Below are 23,765 nucleotides of genomic sequence, written 5' to 3' on the forward strand. Positions count from 1 at the left end.
GTGCAAAACATATCCCCACTTAAAAAAATGCTTCATGCACGCACGCATCGGTCGCATCGCTAAATAATTTCAAAATCTGAATATTTTGAAATAGCCTAATAATGGTAATTCTCGAACACGCGTCCGTAGCCATCGCGCATCTACATACAATGACTTGTACTGAATTTTCCCTGTGAATAAATTTCGTTTTCCAGAAAGATAAAATAAATAATTGCAATCTAAATGAAAGACTTTTATTTATTTATTTATTTATCGTAGTCATTATACAGGAATTTAACCGGTATTGGTGTTTTTTGCGTTACACGAGTTACCGTTCTTAGAAATTGTCGCGTACGCATGCGCAACCGGAAGTCGGGAAGCATTTCACATTTTTTTAACCAGCCGTCGTCGTTATCGTCGGCTTCGGCGATTTGGCCACCAAAAGCAAATATCTCTTCACCTTTCAACACCCAATCGCCTGCTCATCATCTTTGTTATCAGAAAAAGACTGTATCGCCCTTTATGTATATATTTCTCTACTAACGACTGCCAGTTTGTTTTTTCTTCTTGGTTGTTTTGTTTCTTTCATTTTTTATTTTATTTCCCCCCACGAAATCTCTCTTTCTCTAAAAGAAAAGAAAAAAAAAAACAAACAAAAAAACATATATATATCATTGGTTTGTTGTTGTTGTTGTTGTTGTTTTGTCTTCATCATAACAAGAAAGGATATTTTCTTTCGTTTTTGTTTTTTTTGTTTCTCTTAAGAAAAAAAAAAAAGAAAAAAAAGAAAAGACCAACCAACTACTCATATCTGGATTTTCTTTATTTGGATTTATATTTCAATTTTTATTCATAATGAAGCAACGACAGTTCACCATTCCCAAACAATCTACGGATGTTCCCGTTAAAAACCCTTTTGTCCACAAATTAAACCTTGGAACCGTGGATGTCATTAAGGTCAGTTGTTATTTTTTTCCCCCATTTATTGATAATAAATATATAATCCGATCAATACTTTATATATATATATATATATATATATATATATATATATATATATATATACTAAACGCGCACAAAAAGTTAACCGGGTAAAGAAATATGGCCGGCATAAATAAATAGTACCTGCGCGTTATTGCAACTTTCTAATCTTGTCCTTTAATAGAAAAATTTAGCCTTAAAGAAAATAATTACAAAACTTTGAGGTATCTCTCTTCTTGATTTTTCTATATAGACTTTTTTTCTTTTTTCTTTTGTGCACTTATTTTGTCCGCATTTCGCTTGTGGAATTAAACTTGTTAACTTCTAAAATTTGTTTAAATAATTAAAATAAATAAATAAATAAGAATTAATTCTGTAACCCTGTTAATACTCATTTAACTGTAAATAAACAACTGGGATTTGTCCATTAGTAGTTTTTAAAGATAAACAATTTCTTAATTACATTTTTTTTTGTTCTTACGTAAACCAACGTTTTCATAAACCCGATTTATGGGTTAATCTTAAGACGGGTTTTATTTATTTTTGTACTTATGCAGAATACGGACCGTGCTGAAATAACGTTTAGAAATCCATTCTTAACATAGAGAAGGCGTTTTGTAACTATTTTCTTTACTTTCACCTAACAAGTTAATAAACAAGATTGAACTAAATTGTTATAAAATTATAACTAATTTTGTTAAAGTAATGTTTTAATCTCCATAAAATCATTTCGAATGGTCACAAAGTGATCCATTGTTTGTTTTTCTTTCAGTTATTAACCAGTGATTAAAATGTCTTTTTCGAAGAAACCGAAATGCATTCTAGTGAACTTTTTGTTATTAAGTCATTTTTTAATAGGATGTTTAAGTACTTTTTTTTTTTTTTTTACTCAGATTAATAATGAATAAAAAGTACAGTATACGGACCGTGCTGAAATAATGTTACTATTGAAGAAACCCGTTCTTAAAAAAAAAAAATTAACTTGATAATCCTGTCTAAAAAATATCGCAGTTCGTATTTTGCATAGTGACTAAATTAAAAAAAAATGAAATTAAAGACGAGAAATACACGAACTATATTATCTTGAACTTTCTTGCTTTAATATGGCTGTCATTGAAACGATATTAGTTCTAGCTTTAGAACATTAACAATTTGTTTTAATAATACCTTAAAATTATTAAGTTTATTTTTACAGTATTATTTGGTCAACAAAGTATTAATTGAACGACATAAAATGAAAACTAATTTTGTCATTTCAATAGCAGCCATCATCTTCAAGCTGAAAAGTTAAAGATAACTATAGTTAATATAGAAAGGTACGTTTTAACTGAAAGAATTGCTATATCAGTTTTTACGACGTGCCCCAACGTATTATAAGCACCCCCCAACCTTCCCATGTTAAGAATGGCTTTCGGAATACCCCCCCCCCGAAATCATCTTGAATGCTTTCAAATTGTAATATTCTACAAATAATTAGTATGAAATGCTCTCTATGAAACTGGCTGTTTTTTTTTTTTTTAATTTAAGGTTGGAATTGGATTAAAAAAAACACTTGTAAAAAAAAAAAAAAAAAAAAAAAAAAAAAAAAGTGCGTAAAAAAATTATGCAAATTAGCCGGCACTTTGTTTTCGATTATTTTTGCTTTTAAAGACGTTAAAAATGTTAGCGATCATCGTGGTTCACAAAATATGAAGATTTGTAAACGCTTAACAAAATGATAAATGAACAAAATTCGTGGAAAATAGATTTTCATTCCAGCAATTTTTCGGCACTGAAATTCTTAGAAATAAGAATTTGAATCTATTAAATTGTGCGGCAACTTGGTTGTATTTCTCGCCTCTTACAACATTTACCCATTTAGTGCTTTTAGGAACCGAACTAAATCTACTTTTGCCTAAATCTTCGTTTTAGAATTAGGAGTGGGTTAGAGTAAAAAAGAATTCCCTTCAAGTGTCGGAACAATGAGAATACACTCGAATCAACAGTTTCCGTATTGATGCAGAGTATGAATCGTACTATCTTATAAATAGAATTTTCGGCTAAATTTTTTACTTACTTTCCAGTGAAAAGTTTCCATTGTGAATCATCTTTAAAATGACTTCTATAGGTTTTCTGGTATGCTGAAAACGAATATCGCGTTAAATTTTCCGCAAATAGTTTTCCGGATATTAAGTAATAAGTGGTGTTAATGGCCATTGTTGTAACGGACGCACAAGCGTCATTTCAAGGTGGAAAGTTTGTAAAAATTCACTCATTTTCGAGTTAAATTATGGTATTTTTATTAAATTGTTAGGTGAAAGTACATCAATTACAAAACGCCCTCCCTCCCTATTTTAAGAATGAGTTTCTAGATTATTTTAGCACGGTCCGTAATTCTGCATAAGTTCCAGTTTCTTTCGTTAAATAACATCTTCACAAAAAAAGTTGATAATACATATTTAGTTTGGTATAAACAACCCCAACCTCCCCATGTTAAGAACGGTTTTCGGAATAAACATCCCTAACCTCGAAAGCTGTTAAAATGTGGAGGTTGGAGGTATTCCGAAAGCCGTTCTTTTATTCTATTTCTACTACGCTGGGACAGGTCGTAAAAAATACCTTTAGTTTGTTCCTTCATCGCTAAAACTTGGAACTGATGACTTAAGTACTCAAATTTTCTTGGATGCCTATTTCTAAAAAGTTCCATATTTTCTAGTTTTATGCCGCTCCTGATACCTGAAAGACTGTCCGACCAATATCGTGATAAGTGGTGAAATGTTTTCAAACATGTGGCGAAGCTTTGAAGTGTGCGTATAAGTCAAGTAAAATTCTCAGGTAAAACTTGCTGAGAATGCTCTGTTTACGTTTGTTGTAAAAATGGAAAGGAAAATTTAAATTCGTTCCGTTTTAAATTCGGTACATTTTTACATTATTACGTCCAACTCGTTCACACTCAACATGTCAACTTTTATAGGTTTTCGTGGGTGCTGACAAGATTGGGCGGGAGGGGGGTCTATTCCGAAAGCCGTTCTTAACATGGGGAGGTTAGGGGTGTTTATTAGTTGTAAGCATACCCGGAAACCTAGAAAAGTCGGTAAAACTATACAAACACCGTGACAGCGAATTAACCCTAACCCTAACCCTAAACCTAACCCTAACCCTAACCCTAATCCTAACCCTAACCCTAACCCTAACGCTGTCACGGTGTTTGTATAATAATACCGAAAAGTCGACATTTCCTATGTGAACGGTTGGACTTACCAAAAAAGTATACCAAATTGACTTTTTTAATTTAAAAATTTCGTTTTTAATAAAATTTTATTTTTTATTAAAAAAACCTTTGTTTTTTTTTTCATATAAAGTACGTAGTACGATTGTTAGACGTTATTCTTTCGATTACTTTCGTTTTGGCGGCACAATAAAAAAGATTAAAACAATGAAATTTAAATTTCCGTCCCATTTTCACAACACCCGTAAAATAGCATTCTCCGCAAGTTTTACCAAAGTCACGTCTGGTTTTAAAATATCCAAACGATGCTGTTTTTCAAACTAGCAGAATATTTTATAGCTGGTAAACATTAATCAGTGATTTTTCAAGTGCATTCATAGTTCGGAGCAAATCAGCTGACGAAGAATGTTAACAAAGATGGACAGAACTTGATGAAAACCTTTCCACTTGAGTTTAATTTTCAGAAAAATGAAAACATGAATTTTCCTTTGTAAAAAAACAAAACAAAAAAAATAATTGTCCGTTTCGGCAGTCACGTGACCAAACATTTTTTTTCTTCTGTTTTTAATGCCGGTCTTTGTCAAACTTTCTGAACGTCGTTTTATTTTTTAAACTAAGAGTTAAGGTGTAGATTAGAGTACGAATAAGATTTTTCGAAAAGATGTCGAATAAAAATTTTTATAAAAAGATTGACATACATACAATAAAAAATAAGTTAGTATTACGTTTGAACAAAAAAAATAAAATAATAAAAACAAACACGAACGTTGGTAGTACATTGTCATTGGTACCAATATGGCGGCATATAGGAAATAAGCCGATAATACTAGCATAGTTACTCATTTAGAAAGTGCTTTTCTTCAGATTTCATTCGTAATTCTAATACAAAATTGATTTTAACTCCAATGTTCAGCATGTCATGATCTTAAAAAGAAAATACGATTTTAATCGTCTTTACACAATTTTAGGGACTTGTGCAGAATATAGGCCGTACATTTTTGTTTTAAATAAGATTAAGTTTTTACAGTGTTTTTGTTTATCAGATCGTTAGGTAAAAGTACAGAATAGGTACAAGCTTCCCATATTTAGAATGGGTTTCTAACATTATTTTAGCACGGTCCGTATTTTGCATAAAGTACCCACAGTTTTATACAACCTTTATGAAAAAAAATGTTAGCCGCACTCTAGTCTACACTTTTAACCGTAGCAACATTAACAAAATACAATTTATTGATAATAAATCTAATTTTATGGATTCCTTCTATGTCTGTCCATATTGGCTCAGTAAGATCTGGTAAGGCGTAACGAATTACGAAAGACGACTATACAAAATGAAACTCGAGTTTCGTAAACAAAATAAAAACCCTTATTTATTGTCGCATTTTATTTCTTTTTAATATTTACATTGTTTTATTTTACAATTTACAAAAACAAACTGTCGTCCACGTGACTGAAAAAATTAACACTAAAAATAATTACAAAAATAAAACACATTGCAACAATGTAAATATGTCGGTTAAAAACAAATAAAAATGAATGTATTGTAAATAAATCAATATTTTTCGTTTCAGTCCGTAGCTTTTTTTTTTTTTTTTTTTTTTTGTGTGGTTACCTTTTTTAGATGTTCTCAGTTTTTTTGTTTTTTTTTTTATATATAAAGAATCTAGAAAAGGATATTTTTTTTTTATGTTGAAATTAAAATCTTAAAATCTATTCTTCAAAACAAGAAATGGATCTCGAGTTTTTTGTAAATAATTTGAACTAATTTAAATCCTTTCCGTTACATTTTTATTTGGGTAATAAAAATAAGCCTGTCTCGCCAAAAAGATTCTAGTGAAATCACGATGCATAATAATTTACATACAAAAACATTAATAGACTTAACATTTATTTTTATTAACAAAATTTATAATTTCTACACATTTTATCCTTATATCGCCAATACTGCAATATTCTCAGTAGTGAAAAAGATGGAGTATTTAATACTTGTTCAGACATTTCTCAAGAGTACCATCTTCTTGTCGCCTAGTTGTTACGTAATGGATTTGTTAGTCGATTCAAAGAATTTCGCATAAAAACCTTTAAAATCTGAAACGATTTTAAATTTTTTACACATTTTTTTTACTATCCACACTGAAATGATATTGCTTTTTAGTGTTCGAGTTGATAAAGTATTTAACTAGCATTTTTTTTTGGGGGGGGTAGAATAGGTACTTTTATCCTGATCCTCCAAAATGAACAGATTAGATAATTCTTGTAATGATCCCGTCCCTGTTTTGTGGTGGGAGTTTAGTTCTGTGTAGTTCTAGGAGGCCCACCCTCCCATGCCTTGCCTTCTCTTGAGAAGTTAGTTTCAGGCTAATCGCCTAAGACGCCCTTACCTTGCGACTCTATTGTCTAAGTTTTTGCAGTGGCAGAGAACTAAAAAATTATTTTTCTTACTGACAGTAGGCTACTGTTCAAATAAAAAAATTAATTCCTGTATAAAAATAAGTGTGACCACTTCCCCAATGTGTTTCTCGCTATACTTGACATGCATTTAAAAGTTACGATGGATCGATTATGTATCAAAATAAAAGAATTCGCTTGACTGAAGAAGCGAACTTCATAAAATTTTATGGCGGATCTGCACGAGAGTGCCCCCAATGTTCCCCCCCCCCCCCGACCATTATCATAGATTACAGAAAAACATTTGGTAAAAAACTGAATTTAATGACTTTTAAGAGGGTTACCATTCTCATTATGTAATTCTTAGAAATGAAATTAAAATTAGCGTTTAAGTCTGATATCCTTTTCTGTCCTCCTCGGTCAGTAAAGAAGGGAAAATTCTGCCAGACTGTGACATTAAAATTTTTTTTTTTTTTGTCCCAAACCAAAGTGCTCCTTTTGAGATGGGTTTTCTCATCAAAAACCAACCTTGTTTGACTCTGCCTTTGATTTGAATGTTTGCCGATTTTACGATATTTTCCATTCATTCCCGTTTATTTTTATTTTACTTTTCAAAGTAAATTTGGACAGGGGGTATAATGTTTAATGTCTATTCTACTAAATAAAATAATTTGGTTAAAAGACCAAAATAAAAAGCAAAACAAAAAAATATTAAAAAAACAAACAAAAAAAACCCTCGGTACTCATCATGTACCTAGGCTATTTACTATGCCTCCCCACGGGACAGAGTTAGACACCAGGGTCGTTTTTTAACGTGGAGAAAAGGTACAAAAATAAAAATTGTCTCAGTCGTGAAGGATTTCTCCTCCACCGAAAGAGAACAAGAAATAGAAGTGCAGCAATAAGAACAGATACTACACTTTGATCTTGTCCCGAAGGCCAAAAGAGAGTGATCCGTGCTGAAATAATAACTTTAATTAAACGTGGAAATACGATTAAAAAAAAAAAAAGCGCGGATCACTCTCTGCATTAGCACCATACAAGTTATAAAATAAATCAAAACCTGTTGACAAGTTTTTGATAGAAATAAGTATTCAGTAATGTTAAAATTTACGGCCAAGTTTTGCGTTGCTCTTTCTCAGAATCACGCCATAAACTTATGTGGCGTGATTTCTTTGCATTGCATGAAAAAGATAAAAACCAAAAATAAGGGAAGAGATGTTTATCGCGCCTGCAAGAATTGAGGAAATAAAAGAAGTTTTGGAATATTTCAGAGAAGTTCAATTATTCAGTCTATTTTCATTTTTTATACATAACGTTTCGATCAATGTAACCCCCAACCCAACCTTTAAGTGCATCTTTTCAAACTTGAGTTCGAATTGGACACGTGGTGTACTGTAACGATTATATGCGTTGGGGTAAACGTTACTATTGGCAACAAATTATTTTAAAGAAAATTAATCGAACAATTTATTTGGTTTACCTTATTCGGGACAAGATCAAAGTGTAGTATCTGTTCTTCAGATGCTGCACTTCTATTTCTTGTTCTCTTTCGGTGGAGGAGAAATCCTTCACGACTGAGACAATTTTTATTTTTGTACCTTTTCTCCACGTTAAAAAACGACATAGTAAATAGGTACCTTATTTGCGACCCTTTTGAGTTTTAAAACTTGGTGCTTCGTTATTAGAACGAAAATCGAAATAATGAATTGCATTAAAAAGGAATATCTAATCATGTCGAAATAAGTAACATAAAAAAAACTATGAAAACTGATAAAGTAGACAATTATTAAAGATTGGGTACTGGTCGCGATTTGAGTTCCCTGCCGAACACCATAAAAAAACTGACTTCTCCCTACGCATGAGCAAAGGACCAGTACCGAAGATTGTTTTCGAATAAATTTCAAGTTAAATAGCGTGAAGTCGGGGGAAGTAACTGCAGTCTTTCTTGTTACAATTAATGGCGGATATCGTTGAATCATAAAATCGTTAAAGTACATGTTTTATGTAATAATGCACTAATGCAGTATGACAATTAACAAATTAAATTGTTTTTAGTTGAAATTGACGAAAAATAATTAGATACCATTTGTTAATGAAAATTCATTTTTTTTTTTCAACTTTAGATTTTCGTTCCAATAACGAAGAAGCACCAAAAAATTAATCTCTTCTCTTCTACTCTTATATAAAAGCCGCTTTGTGTGTGTGTGTGTGTGTGTGTGTGTGTGTGTGTGTGTGTGTGAGAGTTCCATCCTCATAGGATCAGCCGTTTTGGAACCTATCTTTTGCAAATTTCACACTAAGGTAATTTATGCCTGGCAGTGTTCTTAGATGTTTTGTATAGAAATTCATCCGGTAAGTATTGAAAACCGAAAAAATCCGATCTTAACAATAGTCTTTCTCTCATATAAATAAAAGAATTTTTACAGGGAAATATTTTGTTACACCGACCAAGGGAAATAATAAAATTTCAGCAAATCATTTTCGAAAATCGAAAAAATCTGATCTTAAAAATAGACTTTCTCTCTTATAGAATTAGGAAACCTTACCCAAAAATCTGTTTAAAATTTCATATTGCAGAACATTGGAATTCTTATAGTTGCCTAATCTTATGCATCATCTAAGTGTTTTGTCCCCTCCCCCCTTCAAATAAAAAACTATACACTTTCTCCTCCTTCCGCAAAATGTTTTAGTGATTCTTTACTAAAAGAATTCCATTGCGTAAAAACAACTTTAAGAAAGTCTTGTTCTAGACTTTTCGACTAGTTTTCTGTTTTTATCTTATTCTTTTCGTTTCTTTTAAACTTGATATTTTTCTACATTTAACTACAACTCCAAATTCAATGTTAAATTGACGACTTGTGTAGGGTTTCCAGTATACTGAAAACAAATATCATGTAAATTTGTGTCGAGTAGTTTTCAGGAGATTAAGACTTGTTATCCAATGTAATCCCTTATTTTTTTCACTGGCGACCATGTTTTTTTTTCCAACGTAAATGTGCATGGGTGTTAAAAAACACACCCTCCCTATGTTAATTGTGACGATCACTGAAATTCATTAAGTAATACATTGGAAAAAATGTCTTATATCGAGAAAACTACTTGTCCACCCCAAATTTGAATGTGATATTCGTTTTCAGCAGACCCAAGGTAGTCAATTTAAAGGTGAGTGTTGAGTTAAAGTAAAAATTTACCAAACATTAAAAAAGATTTTTTTTAGTTTATATTTGATTAATTTCTAATTGAGTTATGTAAATTATTTAGAGTGAAATGAGTTTCGACATTGTAAACTCCATAACTCTCTAGACTTGTTTAGAAAAGATTGACCATTTTTTGGTAGAGTAAGTACTTTACTAATTCTGTCTGTAGCCAGCATAGCCCGTCGGATTAAGTTAATGTCGTTTTAATGAGGAATAGTAAAGTAAGAAAAGTCGGAAAAATATAATTTCACAAAATAATTAAAATAACTGACAGGTTTTCTAAAAAAATCCGTAATGCATTGTAAGAAATTCCTTCTCATTTGACAAGGGATTGGAAACAATTTGATCACTGCTGGAAAGCCCCAGAGTCATCAGATTACTCACTTGAATAATATGCAGTTTCTATTTGCTAAGAAATTTTCAAAGTTTATATGTATCTTCCCAAGGTACTCATTTTTTAAAAAAAAATTTATTTCATGTATTTTGTTTTATTTGTTTTTAATCAAAGTGAAACAATATGACAGTTCATTCTGTGGCGGGCTATATCGCCAGTAATTAGCCATAAAGTGGAACAGATTTTCAAATCACACTGGTCAGTGTTAAATGTGTCCAGAGCATTGAAGCCAACGGAAAAGCTTGAAAAATGGTTGCTATTCATTTGACTAACACTTATACACTAACAAATGCACGCACTAAACAAGTTGCTATGGCAACTGTTCTAAACTATTCAATTACCACTCATTTGACAATCAACGTTTACACACTAAGAAACTTTTACACATATGATTTCTACTACTATAATAATCTTGTTTCAGACATGAATATCATTTTAATCTTAAATCTTTGTAAATTATGTAACCATTTCTAACAAATTTCAATCTATGGTCCCCCCTCGCCAAACTTTCACAAGAAACACTCGTCTAGCTGAAAACACTATCAATAATTCCCCCCACTCTTTATCTGTGCCTAAACCTAAACGTAGATTCCATGAACAAAGCTTCTTTCTTAGAACTGCACGCCTGTGGAATTGTCTTCCGTTTTCCTGCTTTCCGGCTGACTACAATATGCTTGTCTTCAAGTCTAACGTAAATAAGTTCTTGATGAGCCGTTCCATATGTTATCAAATTTACCAAATTTTCATTACTAATGATTATTATATTGTCCAATTTCTACTGTACACTCTTTAATCCTTATCCTTGAGTGGCCTCTTGGCCTTGATAATGTGATGCCTATGTAAAAAAAAAAAAAAAAAAAATTTGCACAGTGACAGTATTTGCATTGAATTTGTGGACAGAATTAAAATTGATTCAAACATAAACGAATATTCACTAATTATAAATCCAAGATTGACATCAAAAGGCTGCTTGTAAAATTTTATTTAGATAACATTATGAACAGAGTTTAGAAATCAAATTATTTTATCTATTATAATATGAAGGTAATCATTAAAAAAACAAGTTAACTGATTATTTTAAATAAATATTATCTGAAAGCTAGCATAGAGAAAGGTAGAATGTTTTTTAACCATGTAAACATCTGATGCTGTGGCGATGATTGAGTCCTGTTTAACAATGTACTTTTTGAAATAAATTGAAATGAAATGCATATTTTATTTATTGCAAAGAACATGACCCAGAAAATTGGTTGTTTGTGGATATTGTAGGACAGAAACTATTGATGACAAACTCTGACATTCAAAAATATATAGTTGATTACTCCAGGCAATGTTGGGTAGCTTTGCTAGTTAAAAAATATAACATAACAAATAGAAACTAGTTCGAAAAAGTAATTTCTGATTTAATTTGTAGTATTTACTTTAGCCTCACCATGGAAAGATGTGATATGAGGTCAGATGTTGATGATTAAAAATGCTTCATCAAAAAGAAAGAACACCTTTGCCTACAAAAATGCCTGAGGAGCCCTTTCGACACCTCCTAGCAATAAACATTGAACAAACTCCTCGAAGAAAGTAAAGTCTGGAAGGGTGGACCTCCTGAGACTGCACAGAACACTTTTAGCCTGCCAGAAAAAAGGTTATCTAATTCAAATGGCACTGTTAAGATTGATCTGTATATCAGATTTGGATAGTTCATAGTAGGCCTCTCCCCAAATTTTTGAATGGCCTTGGGCCTAATTTGTAAATGATGTACATTTTATATTTATGAAATTTCGGAAATCTTGAGTAGGACGGTCCCTACTCCCTAGTGTAAATGTTGTATTGTGGTAACTGAAATTACTAGTTAAGGTAGGATAGACACTTTTTTATTTGTGACCAAGAATGGTGAACAAACCCATTTTCCCCCACACTTTTGAATAGCCTTGTCTAATTTCTTGTAAATGTAATAAATGATTCAAAAGTATTTTTTTTTCCTCAAGCAAAGAAATCCTCGATTGAGGTAATTTTTTTTTTTTTTTTTTTTTTTTTTTTTTAAATCCAGAATGCCACTTTGAGTAGTGCAGCATTGCTACATATCTCCACATTAAAAATTGACCTCATGTCTACCTTTGCTCTTTTAGGAAAGCAAATAAATAGACATGATCGCGTGGCTGTATGTGTGTCTCATCTATACTTAACTTGGATAAATGCACATAGAATTATTTTTGTCTAATCCTTCCATCCGGGGAACACAGGATAAATGTGCCTTGCAACAGAAGAGGCAGATGAAGATAGCAACACTGAAATAATCTTTCACTCTTTTACAAATCGTGCATACGTTTTGATTCTCTGCAATAATCACAGAAAATGGTGATGCTTTGGAGCCATTAATCTGCTCATGCATTATAATTTCTCATTTAAAATTTTTTTTTCTTTGCTGTTCTCATAGAGTACTCTTTGAAAAAAAGAAGTTTTTCTTCCTCTCATTTTACATCACAACATTTTTGTTTGCTTTCGAATTGCATGTGATGTGAATTAAAGCAATCAGTATGATTAGAGATCAAGAGAATTGAAAAATAAACAGCAATAATAGAACAGTTAACAGCTTAATTCCGATTTCAGTAAGCAAAATAGTGAAATAAGTATGGCAAGATCCCCCGAGTTTGGTGTGGGGGGGGTCACCATCTTAGATAATTACCAGTTTGTAGGGTTACATTTTTGGGGGCTTTACTTTGGGGTGTTCATAATGGGATAAAGAGACATGTTAAACGAAAAGAATAAAACAAAATAAAGGGTTAAGAGGTATACATTCACACAAGAAATGTTTTGTGTTTAGGAATAGAGGATTACAACAATAGAATGAATCGAATCATCGTGAATATTAGGAAGTCTTTAGTTGAGATATAGAAGAGTTTCGATGTCAACAGTTTCAGTGCCATGTGTTGCATGGGTCTGAAATATCGTATCCAAACTTCTCTGCTCAATTATATGAATTATATTTTCTTAATTGAAAGTTATTAAAGAGTGTTCATTGCTTTTTAGATTATTAGAAAGAAATTGAAAGAATGTTTAAATTTTGTGTGTGTTCGTTAAGCTGCGGTAGCTCCTGGATATGACCTTAAACTATATCCAATGGTGAGGCCCCAGCTTGCGGGCTTTGGGAGTGTGGAGTTACCTTTTAATTGCCATTGCTCCCAGGTCCACTCGTACACAGAGTGGTAGTAACTGTTAGGGTGCCAACTATGGGTTAAATAGAAACCGACTTGAAAAAAACAAATATATTCTATTAAAAACCTTCCTTTCGAATCACTGGATTCTGCATTAAATAACCTGGAAAGTGTCGATATGCCATAAAACAAAAAAACAACCGAGTAGGGGGCATTGTTGCACGCGTGCTGTGAGTTCTGGATTCGAGTACAAAAGGGAAGGAAAAAAGAAAAATGTCTGGGTTCAACCTTTTTTATTTACTTCGTCACGTGCTCAACTCACTTGAAACATGACGTACGATTGAGCAAGCCGGGAGGTAAGCTGCGTGCATACGCCAATCAGCGATAAGCTTGTAAATGCAAGCTATTTAAATATTAAACACGCAAAACATCTTTGCTGGTTCTGCTACGTAAGTTTCAGCACGGTTTGCCAAACAACTTATTGTATTTTAAACTTTGGGTAATTATATGACCTAATATCCAGTAAACTTCGCATTGGTATCTTCCAGCAGGTTATGTAAGTAGCTGGATGATGCCAAAGCGAAAACTGCCAGACAATTATTACAAAACGTGGCATCACCTCCTCCCCATGTTAAGAATGACTTTCTATTTAGAAGCTGAACTAGGCCTGAAATAGTCGTAATTTTTATAAACAAGTCGAAACAGATGAACTACAGAAGAGGTAACTTGTGTTCATAATTTTCTACTTAAAGGACAGGAGACCTGTAGAAATAAGTAGATAAAACGCTGGACCTTGCTTGCTTGCATTTTGTCTTCGACTATCGGGCAATTTCATCTTTAAAAAAAACAGGATATGGGAGACAATAGGAGTGGAAAATGAATTCACAAATACTATATATTGGAAAATGTAGAATGAGTCATTTATTTAATAAGGATATATATACATTTAGATGGAGGATGTATGTATATCCTTATTAAATAAATGACTCGTTCAATATTTTCCAATATATAGTGTTTGTGAATTCATTTTCCACTCCTATTGTTTCCTATATAAGCTCCATTGAAATTTGTTGAGCTTTATATTATCCAGATAAGTCTCCTTTTATAGAATTGAATTTACTCTCTTGTTCTATCTATCAGAGATGGCTTCGTTGCTGGGTTCGAATCTCCTGACTAGCGATAATCATGCCACCCTGAACTGATGATTCCCGAAAGGATGAAACGCTAGTGTCTGTGGGTATGAAAAAATAATTAGATATATATATATAGATTACTGATCTACCACCTTACATTCATTAGCCCTTATTCTCGAGTGGCCTTCAGGCCTTGATAAATGATGACTCCCAAGTAAAAAAGTATATATATATATATATATATATACTAGCGGGGGTACCCGGCGTTGCCCGAGTGTTTGTTTCCGGGACGGAGGGGGGGAGTTTTAAAAAATGTTATGGTATGGTAGGATCAAGCCCGGAGTCATGAGTAAAAGTAGGAAAATAAAGTGTGAAAAAAAAAAAAAAAAACCATCTGCAACGTTAACAGTTCGGCCTCCAAGAAAAGTCCATTCCAGTTGTTTAGGAAAAAAAAAAAAAAAGACTACGGTAGGTCGGCGCGAACGTGAAAATATAATGTGAATTGTCCAGCACGCTAACCACTACGCCACAGAGCACTGCAGCTTAGTTTAGTGATTTTAAATAACTTCACATGAAAGAACTACGAAGCCAAACCGGTGTTCTCTTCTCAACTGTTCCTTGTGAACGATCCCCAAATGGTGTTAAGTGGTGGCAGGGGGAGGAGGAATTTATAAGAGAGACAATATTTTACCACTTCCATTGATCTTAACCGATTTTGGCCGTGACTTCTCAGCAGAAAAAGTATAGAAATCTAAGATTATCGAGGAATTTGAGAAATAATAAGCCTATAACACACCTCAGATATTGTTCTGCCGTTTGTGCATATTATATTTGCATGAAATATCTTAATTTTTAATCCTATTAAGGTCAAAATCAGACGAGAAAAAATAAGTTCATTTTATTTATATAGAGATATATATATATATGCATACATGTATACATATGGGCATGGCTCAGAGGCTTAGGAATGAACATGGAGAGTTGTATGTTTTGGGATTCTAGCTGATGCCATCCAAGTCATATATATTTTAGTTTTTATTTCACTACCATATATTAGGTTCAATAAAATAATGGCTGGAGAATTCTCAATAACAAATATGTAATCTGCATGAATTAAACTATCATATTTTAATGTAGCTTGTGACCTAGCAACTCCAAGCGGCCTGCTAGTATAAAGCTAAAGATGAACATTATTAATAATAAAATGTTTTCCTGCCCGTTAACTCGAATATCATGAATTATTGAACTAGTTAGAAGATAGGGACTGTATTTTTCAATGTTTTTCGCACATATGATGAAACTCCAAACATGGTTGAAGTAAAAACAACAAAAAAAAAGTTGTTTCAGAGTAATGCGGAAAATTGCTAATGTTAAAATTCCTTCATTTACAATGGTGGATGCATGTTACGTTAGCATGTTGACACTGATGATCCGAAAAAAAGCACCCCAGCTTATTTAGTCCGGCAAATAATTTATGTTTTCTTAATAACTTTAAAAAATAAATTATACATTAAGAAAGCTTTTTTTTTTTTTTTTTCAGAACGTTTCTCCATATATAATGAAATAGGAAAGATTATTCCCCCGTGGAAAAAAAGTTGTAGCTTTCCATATGCAGACACCACATATAAATTCAATATGGTCAAGCTACTAGCCAATATCTGTCGTAGGTTTTCTCATATTATCATTCACTTTAAACTTAGACAATCTTATATTATTTTCAAGGAGAATCACATTCCAAAATAAGTCATATTAGCCGGTGGTAGCACGATTTACACTTGCTAATTATTTACTCCTCTTCCTCTCTCCCAATGTTATTGGAAACGTTTCTAGATTGAGCAACATTATTAACACAAGCACCGTCCGCGTTTCAGTCCTATACATTCAACATTACTTTTTCATCTGCAAAGCTTAAAATAAGGACCACTTCTGCACACCTTATAGACAATTTCATTCACTGTTCATATACGATCATCAGAGTAAAGTATTTTCAAACGGTTAACAATTTTTAACGAAATAAACAAGATGGCATCAGACATCCAAACAACATATCTTCGCATTTTTTTTTTTTTTTTTTTTTTAAAGATTTTCTTGTTGCATCATCTAAGACAAAGACTCTTTACCAAAAACGTACATAATGATTATTATTTTTTTTTAATTTTTTTATTTCGTACGTTTTCTATCTAGAAGTACATTTTGTTGACATTAGTATTATTTTTTAGAAATTGCGACAAGGCGGTTGGATGTTTTTACTATTGTTACTATTGTTTCCGCAGTGATTCGTCCCTAGTAAGCCAATACTCAAACTAGCCTTTCATTTTCTTCTTTCAAGGCTTCGTTTCTTTAACGACCACTTTATAAAAACAAAATAAAAACATCTCTGTCTAGAAGGCTTTTTCTTTCATTGAAAGACACCAGAACCAATAGTTATAGGATTGATTATCATGCTTTTCATCAGTGGGGTGGAGCTTATTTCTTAACTTATACACAACTTAAACAAAACACAATTACCTTAGTACTTAAGGATTTTTCCATTGCAACTACACACGAACCAATAGTTTAAGGATTGATGAAAATATCTTTGTTAATTAGTTATTGCTTTCCTCCGTTTATGATAATGCACTACATAATTATAGTGTGCTTTTGTGCTGCTGAGGTACATTCAACAAATCTGTTGTGGTTTTGTACCCTCTTTGTACCATTTTTTCACCAGGCAACACCGGCACACAAGTTGTTAGTTATAGATTCATTATATGTACTTATCTATTAAATAAAATATAATTTTTTTTATTGATTGTTCATTTGACATAATATTGTAATATTTTTTACCGGTCTTGCTGCCTGTCCCTCTCCTCTTTATCTACCCGTCTGCACCACTTTTTTCCTCTCTACCCCCCCCCCGTCTGCCCCTCTTTTTCCTCTCCTCCCCCGTCTGCCCCTCTTTTTCCTCTCCTCCCCCGTCTGCCCCTCTTTTTCCTCTCCTCCCCCGTCTGCCCCTCTTTTTCCTCTCCTCCCCCGTCTGCCCCTCTTTTTCCTCTCCTCCCCCGTCTGCCCCTCTTTTTCCTCTCCTCCCCCGTCTGCCCCTCTTTTTCCTCTCCTCCCCCGTCTGCCCCTCTTTTTCCTCTCCTCCCCCGTCTGCCCCTCTTTTTCCTCTCTCTCCTCCCCCGTCTGCCCCTCTTTTTTCTCTCTCTCCTCCCCCGTCTGCCCCTCTTTTTCCTCTCTCTCCTCCCCCGTCTGCCCCTCTTTTTCCTCTCTCTCCTCCCCCGTCTGCCCCTCTTTTTTCTCTCTCTCCTCCCCCGTCTGCCCCTCTTTTTTCTCTCTCTCCTCCCCCGTCTGCCCCTCTTTTTTCTCTCTCTCCTCCCCCGTCTGCCCCTCTTTTTTCTCTCTCTCCTCCCCCGTCTGCCCCTCTTTTTTCTCTCTCTCCTCCCCCGTCTGCCCCTCTTTTTTCTCTCTCTCCTCCCCCGTCTGCCCCTCTTTTTTCTCTCTCTCCTCCCCCGTCTGCCCCTCTTTTTTCTCTCTCTCCTCCCCCGTCTGCCCCTCTTTTTTCTCTCTCTCCTCCCCCGTCTGCCCCTCTTTTTTCTCTCTCTCCTCCCCCGTCTGCCCCTCTTTTTCCTCTCTCTCCTCCCCCGTCTGCCCCTCTTTTTCCTCTCCTCCTCCGTCTGCCCCTCTTTTTCCTCTCCTCCTCCGTCTGCCCCTCTTTTTCCTCTCCTCCCCCGTCTGCCCCTCTTTTTTCTCTCTCTCCTCCCCCGTCTGCCCCTCTTTTTTCTCTCTCTCCTCCCCCGTCTGCCCCTCTTGTTTTTTTCTCTCTCTCCTCCCCCGTCTGCCCCTCTTGTTTTTTTGTCTCTCTCCTCTCCCGTCTGCCCCTCTTGTTTTTTTGTCTCTCTCCTCCCCCGTCTGCCCCTTTTGTTTTTTTGTCTCTCTCCTCCCCCGTCTGCCCCTCTTGTTTTTTTGTCTCTCTCCTCCCCCGTCTGCCCCTTTTGTTTTTTTTGTCTCTCTCCTCCCCCGTCTGCCCCTCTTGTTTTTTTTGTCTCTCTCCTCCCCCGTCTGCCCCTCTTGTTTTTTTGTCTCTCTCCTCCCCCGTCTGCCCCTCTTGTTTTTTTGTCTCTCTCCTCCCCCGTCTGCCCCTCTTGTTTATTTGTCTCTCTCCTCCCCCGTCTGCCCCTCTTTTTTTTTTTGTCTCTCTCCTCCCCCGTCTGCCCCTCTTGTTTCTTTGTCTCTCTCCTCCCCCGTATTCCCCTCTTTTTTTTTTCTCTCTCTCCTCCCCCGTATTCCCCTCTTTTTTTTCTCTCTCTCTCCTCCCCCGTATTCCCCTCTTTTTTTTTCTCTCTCTCCTCCCCCGTATTCCCCTCTTTTTTTTTCTCTCTCTCCTCCCCCGTATTCCCCTCTTTTTTTTTTCTCTCTCTCCTCCCCGTCTGCCTCTCTATCTCTCTCTCCTCCCCGTCTGCCTCTCTATCTCTCTCTCCTCACCGTCTGCCTCTCTATCTCTCTCTCCTCACCGTCTGCCTCTCTATCTCTCTCTCCTCCCCGTCTGCCTCTCTATCTCTCTCTCCTCACCGTCTGCCTCTCTATCTCTCTCTCCTCCCCGTCTGCCTCTCTATCTCTCTCTCCTCCCCGTCTGCCTCTCTATCTCTCTCTCCTCCCCGTCTGCCTCTCTATCTCTCTCTCCTCCCCGTCTGCCTCTCTATCTCTCTCTCCTCCCCGTCTGCCTCTCTATCTTTCTCTCATTTTTAAAGGACAAGTGAACTTGCTTTCTTGCAGTAGTCAGAATAGTCGTCTTGCCTTCAAGTGTTTCAGAAAACCACTAAGATTAGACAATTGTTGCGTTGATTAAATATAATAGATGCAACGCTAATTAAATCTCGATTTATTCCCCCTTTCACCCACCATTTAATTGCAAAGTTGTATTTTACTAAGAGAAATACTGATACCTCCTAAAGCTAAACAATCAGATGCTTTGGATAGAGAATCTTGAATGATTTCTCCTAGTCTGGCTTCGAATAAAACTGGTGCTACACTCCAATGCTGGTCACTCAGCATATAAAGAATTGCTTTGTTTGTAGTAGTTGCCAGTGATAGTTCTTTTTTTAAATAACAAAAGAACAACTATATATATATATATATATATATATATATATATATACTAGCAGAAGTACCCGTCGTTGACTGGGTTACAAAACAGCCTAAAGAAAATGGACTGTAATTGATGAAAGTATGATAGGTTATGAAAAGGAGGGAGTTGTAAAGAGATAGGTTTTGATACTCAAAAATTTTACTCTAAGCAAAATATGATGAAAGTATAGATAATTTTTGCGAAAATGTTTTTATATCAACTTTGTTTCCATTCGTAGCCAAGAGTGACCAACAAAATGTTTCCTTACAAAGAGAAAATGTTATATATATATAATACAAATATACAAAAAATAAATGTTACCATAGTCAATAAAAGTTACTTTTATGGTTGTAAAGTTCATTGGTTTGTATTTTTAAGTAGTTTGTAAAAAAAAAAATTTTTTTTTTTTATTCACGAACTGGTTTAAAAAAAAATCAAAATGGCAGCGACTTTGAAATGGAGAGCCCCGTTTTCAATTTGAAGGAGGGGCACCTGAGCATTCTGTGTTAACAATTTAAGAGTTCCGTCAACGTAAGGAATATTTATGAACACATCTTAATGTTTTCCGTTATTTTGTGCTTGAGGAATATTCGATTATGGCATGTGTAGTTTATATAAAAATTAATTTAAGTAGTTTTTGCCTCAAATTTCGTTTTAATTTTGGTTCGCTGAAATTATTTCAAGTAAAGAGCATTAAAAACTATTTCAAAACAAAAAAAAAATATGAACTGAACTTTTATTGACTATGGTAACATTTATTTCTTGTATATTTTTGGGGGGTAGTCGTTTGTTGGCTTTTCTGCTAAACACTAATATTGATGAAATATCAAAACAAAGAAACAAAAACAGTTTTGAAAAATAATGAAGCTTTACTTTAGTAAAATAATCCGAAACAGCAAAATGGGATATTAAAAAAGTAAACACGTAAATACTTAAGTTTTTTTAAAGCAAAGAATCGATATAAATATGACTAAGAAAATGGCATCTTTTTCAAGCAGAACAGCTTAGTTTCAGTTTTACAGTATTGAATGGTGTAGTATTGCGCCGTCTGATTCAGGGTTGTACTATTGTAATGTAAAGAACATGGAGAGAGGTAATCAACTGAATTCCTTCTAGTACACTGACAAAAAAAAGCTTAAACAGATATACAAATAAAAATAAATAGGTTATATAAATATTTTTAAAAAGACACATAATCACAAGAGCAGGATTTTTCCTCCTTTTGATACCATAACAAGTAACATTCTTATTTTTTATTATTTATCTATTCATCTATTTTCGAAAGAGTGCCACGTGCAAGTGGAGAAGGAAAGTCTAAAGTTCCGACTTTTTTTTGGCTTTCACTTTAATAAGAACGTGAATTTATGAGGTGAATTTATTTGACACAATATGATTCAACTCAAAAAAATAAATAAGCTAACGTGAATTAAGATTAAAGTAAAGGTGTTATTGTGGGCCCTCACCCCTTTAAAAAAACCTTGTTAAACTTTGTGACATATTTCCATTCTATGGAGGTCAGGCGCGAACGAACACCCAATAATTTTATACCATATTTCTTCAAACTGAAACATAATTATCAAAGTATACTTACGCAAATAGATATGAAAAGTCTTTGTTAAAGTTTGTGCCATATTTCCATGGAGTACAGGGGCGAACGCAGACCCCACAATTTTATTATACCATCCCTATTTAAGTTGAAATACATTTATCAAAGTATTCTTATGTATATCTATATCAAAAGCCCTTGGAACCGTTTTTTATTTCCATACTTTAGGGGCCAGGTGTCAACGCAGAACTCACAATTTTTATGAACCACTGTTCTGCCAGATGAAACATACCCATTCCTGATCCTCGATACATCTATCATTATATGTAATCAGTTTTTTAAAATAGTCAACCATATATAGGAGCCTATTCGCGACCCTACACATACAGCTTTATATTATATATATATATATATATATATATATAGCCCCCCCCCCCAATTTTTCATAAACATTTGCTCAAAATGAATAGAATCCTTTGTTAATTTTACATTTTAGAAACAAAACCATTCTGGTTCAAATTATGGAGCGTAGTCAGAAATACGGTTTTCATTTGATTTAGGATTAAAAAAAACAAACTTTTGCATGAACTTTTATTCTAGCTAGAAATTTTTAAACTGATAGTTTAGACTTCAAACTGATTTTCACGTTCCCTACTTTTGTTAATAGATAGAAAAAATGTTGTATTCTGTCTTCGTAATTCTCTGATATTTGAAAATGAGTTTTAAACCTTTAAAATTAGTAGATGGATAGAACACAATTTCGACTGATAGGCTTACATTCAAGTATTATGGTGGGTTTTGTGCTGCTCTTATATAAAACGAAAGCGATATTTTTGATGACCGCGTCCCTGTTGTGTCATTAAATAACTTTTCTTTTACTGTTTTCGTTGAAAATGAATTTATTAAGATAACTTTTCAATTTAAGCCGGTTATAAGTTTGCTGTTTCAGTTTTATAAGGAAAGACCACAAGCACAATGACGGTAAATGTTAGTTTAGTTAGTTAGTTTAGTTTAGTTTGTTAGTTAGTTAGTTAGTTTGTTAGTTAGTTAGTTGTTTAGTTTGTTAGTTAGTTTAGTTTGTTAGTTAGTTTAGTTTGTTAGTTAGTTTAGTTTGTTAGTTAGTTTAGTTTGTTAGTTAGTTTAGTTTGTTAGTTAGTTTAGTTTGTTAGTTAGTTTAGTTTGTTAGTTAGTTAGTTTAGTTTGTTAGTTAGTTAGTTTAGTTTGTTAGTTAGTTAGTTTAGTTTGTTAGTTAGTTAGTTTAGTTTGTTAGTTAGTTAGTTTAGTTTGTTAGTTAGTTAGTTTAGTTTGTTAGTTAGTTAGTTTAGTTTGTTAGTTAGTTAGTTTAGTTTGTTAGTTAGTTTAGTTTGTTAGTTTGTTAGTTAGTTAGTTTGTTAGATTAGTTTGTTAGTTTAGTTTGTTTTGTTTAGTTTGTTTTGTTTAGTTTGGAAGTTTGGAAGTTAGTTTAGTTTGGAAGTTAGTTTAGTTTGTTAGTTAGTTTAGTTTGTTAGTTAGTTTAGTTTGTTAGTTAGTTTAGTTTGTTAGTTAGTTTAGTTTGTTAGTTAGTTTAGTTTGGAAGTTAGTTTAGTTTGTTAGTTAGTTTAGTTTGGAAGTTAGTTTAGTTTGGAAGTTAGTTTAGTTTGTTAGTTAGTTTAGTTTGTTAGTTAGTTTAGTTTGTTAGTTAGTTTAGTTTGGAAGTTAGTTTAGTTTGGAAGTTAGTTTAGTTTGTTAGTTAGTTTAGTTTGTTAGTTAGTTTAGTTTGTTAGTTAGTTTAGTTTGTTAGTTAGTTTAGTTTGTTAGTTAGTTTAGTTTGTTAGTTAGTTTAGTTTGTTAGTTAGTTTAGTTTGTTAGTTAGTTTAGTTTGTTAGTTAGTTTAGTTTGTTAGTTAGTTTAGTTTGTTAGTTAGTTTAGTTTGTTAGTTAGTTTAGTTTGTTAGTTAGTTTAGTTTGTTAGTTAGTTTAGTTTGTTAGTTAGTTTAGTTTGTTAGTTAGTTTAGTTTGTTAGTTAGTTTAGTTTGTTAGTTAGTTTAGTGTGTTAGTTAGTTTAGTGTGTTAGTTAGTTTAGTGTGTTAGTTAGTTTAGTGTGTTAGTTAGTTTAGTGTGTTAGTTAGTTTAGTGTGTTAGTTAGTTTAGTGTGTTAGTTAGTTTAGTGTGTTAGTTAGTTTAGTGTGTTAGTTAGTTTAGTGTGTTAGTTAGTTTAGTGTGTTAGTTAGTTTAGTGTGTTAGTTAGTTTAGTGTGTTAGTTAGTTTAGTGTGTTAGTTAGTTTAGTGTGTTAGTTAGTTTAGTGTGTTAGTTAGTTTGGTTTGTTAGTTTACTTAGTCATTTAACATGCCTGAATGTAAAATCAATGTTAAACCGAATATGATGAAGGGATCACACCAAGGTTGCCAACATCCATAGTGAAAGTGGTGCTATGGAACTGACTGAATTTCAACTTGTATATTCAAGTCTTCAGTCCATATCTATCCATTTCGCAACCACCACTTTTCATTTGCACTCAGTATTTCTTAAATAAGTCTCATCTATATATATATATTTTTTTTTCACAGATCTTAAAAATACTGTCTGCCAACTGTTTCTCTCTGGTTCACTGAAAACTTTTCTTTTTTTTAAATCTTAACAAGTCAAATTTGTCTCCATTCCATAAATATAATATATACAATATTTAACTTAATCTCCCTAC

General features: G+C 33.5%; 1 protein-coding gene across 2 annotated transcripts in view; it reads left to right on the forward strand.

Annotated features, from left to right (window-relative positions):
- The first annotated feature begins 330 nt into the window (after positions 1–330).
- Positions 331–23,765, forward strand: part of LOC145297641 (lysophosphatidylcholine acyltransferase 1-like) — a 306,578-nt gene continuing 283,143 nt past the window's right edge. Inside the window, exon 1 of one of the 2 annotated variants that reach the window (XM_080143748.1) lies at positions 331–936. In XM_080143748.1, the coding sequence (XP_079999874.1) occupies positions 835–936 (102 nt within the window). In that variant the 5' untranslated portion in view covers positions 331–834. The remainder of the gene's footprint in view (positions 937–23,765) is intronic. The other variant, XM_080143746.1, reaches the window with a different exon arrangement.

The sequence above is a fragment of the Euprymna scolopes genome, chromosome 18, assembly GCF_053919585.1.
Source record: "Euprymna scolopes isolate OS-2025 chromosome 18, ASM5391958v1, whole genome shotgun sequence".
NCBI classification, from domain to species: Eukaryota; Metazoa; Mollusca; class Cephalopoda; order Sepiida; family Sepiolidae; genus Euprymna; species Euprymna scolopes.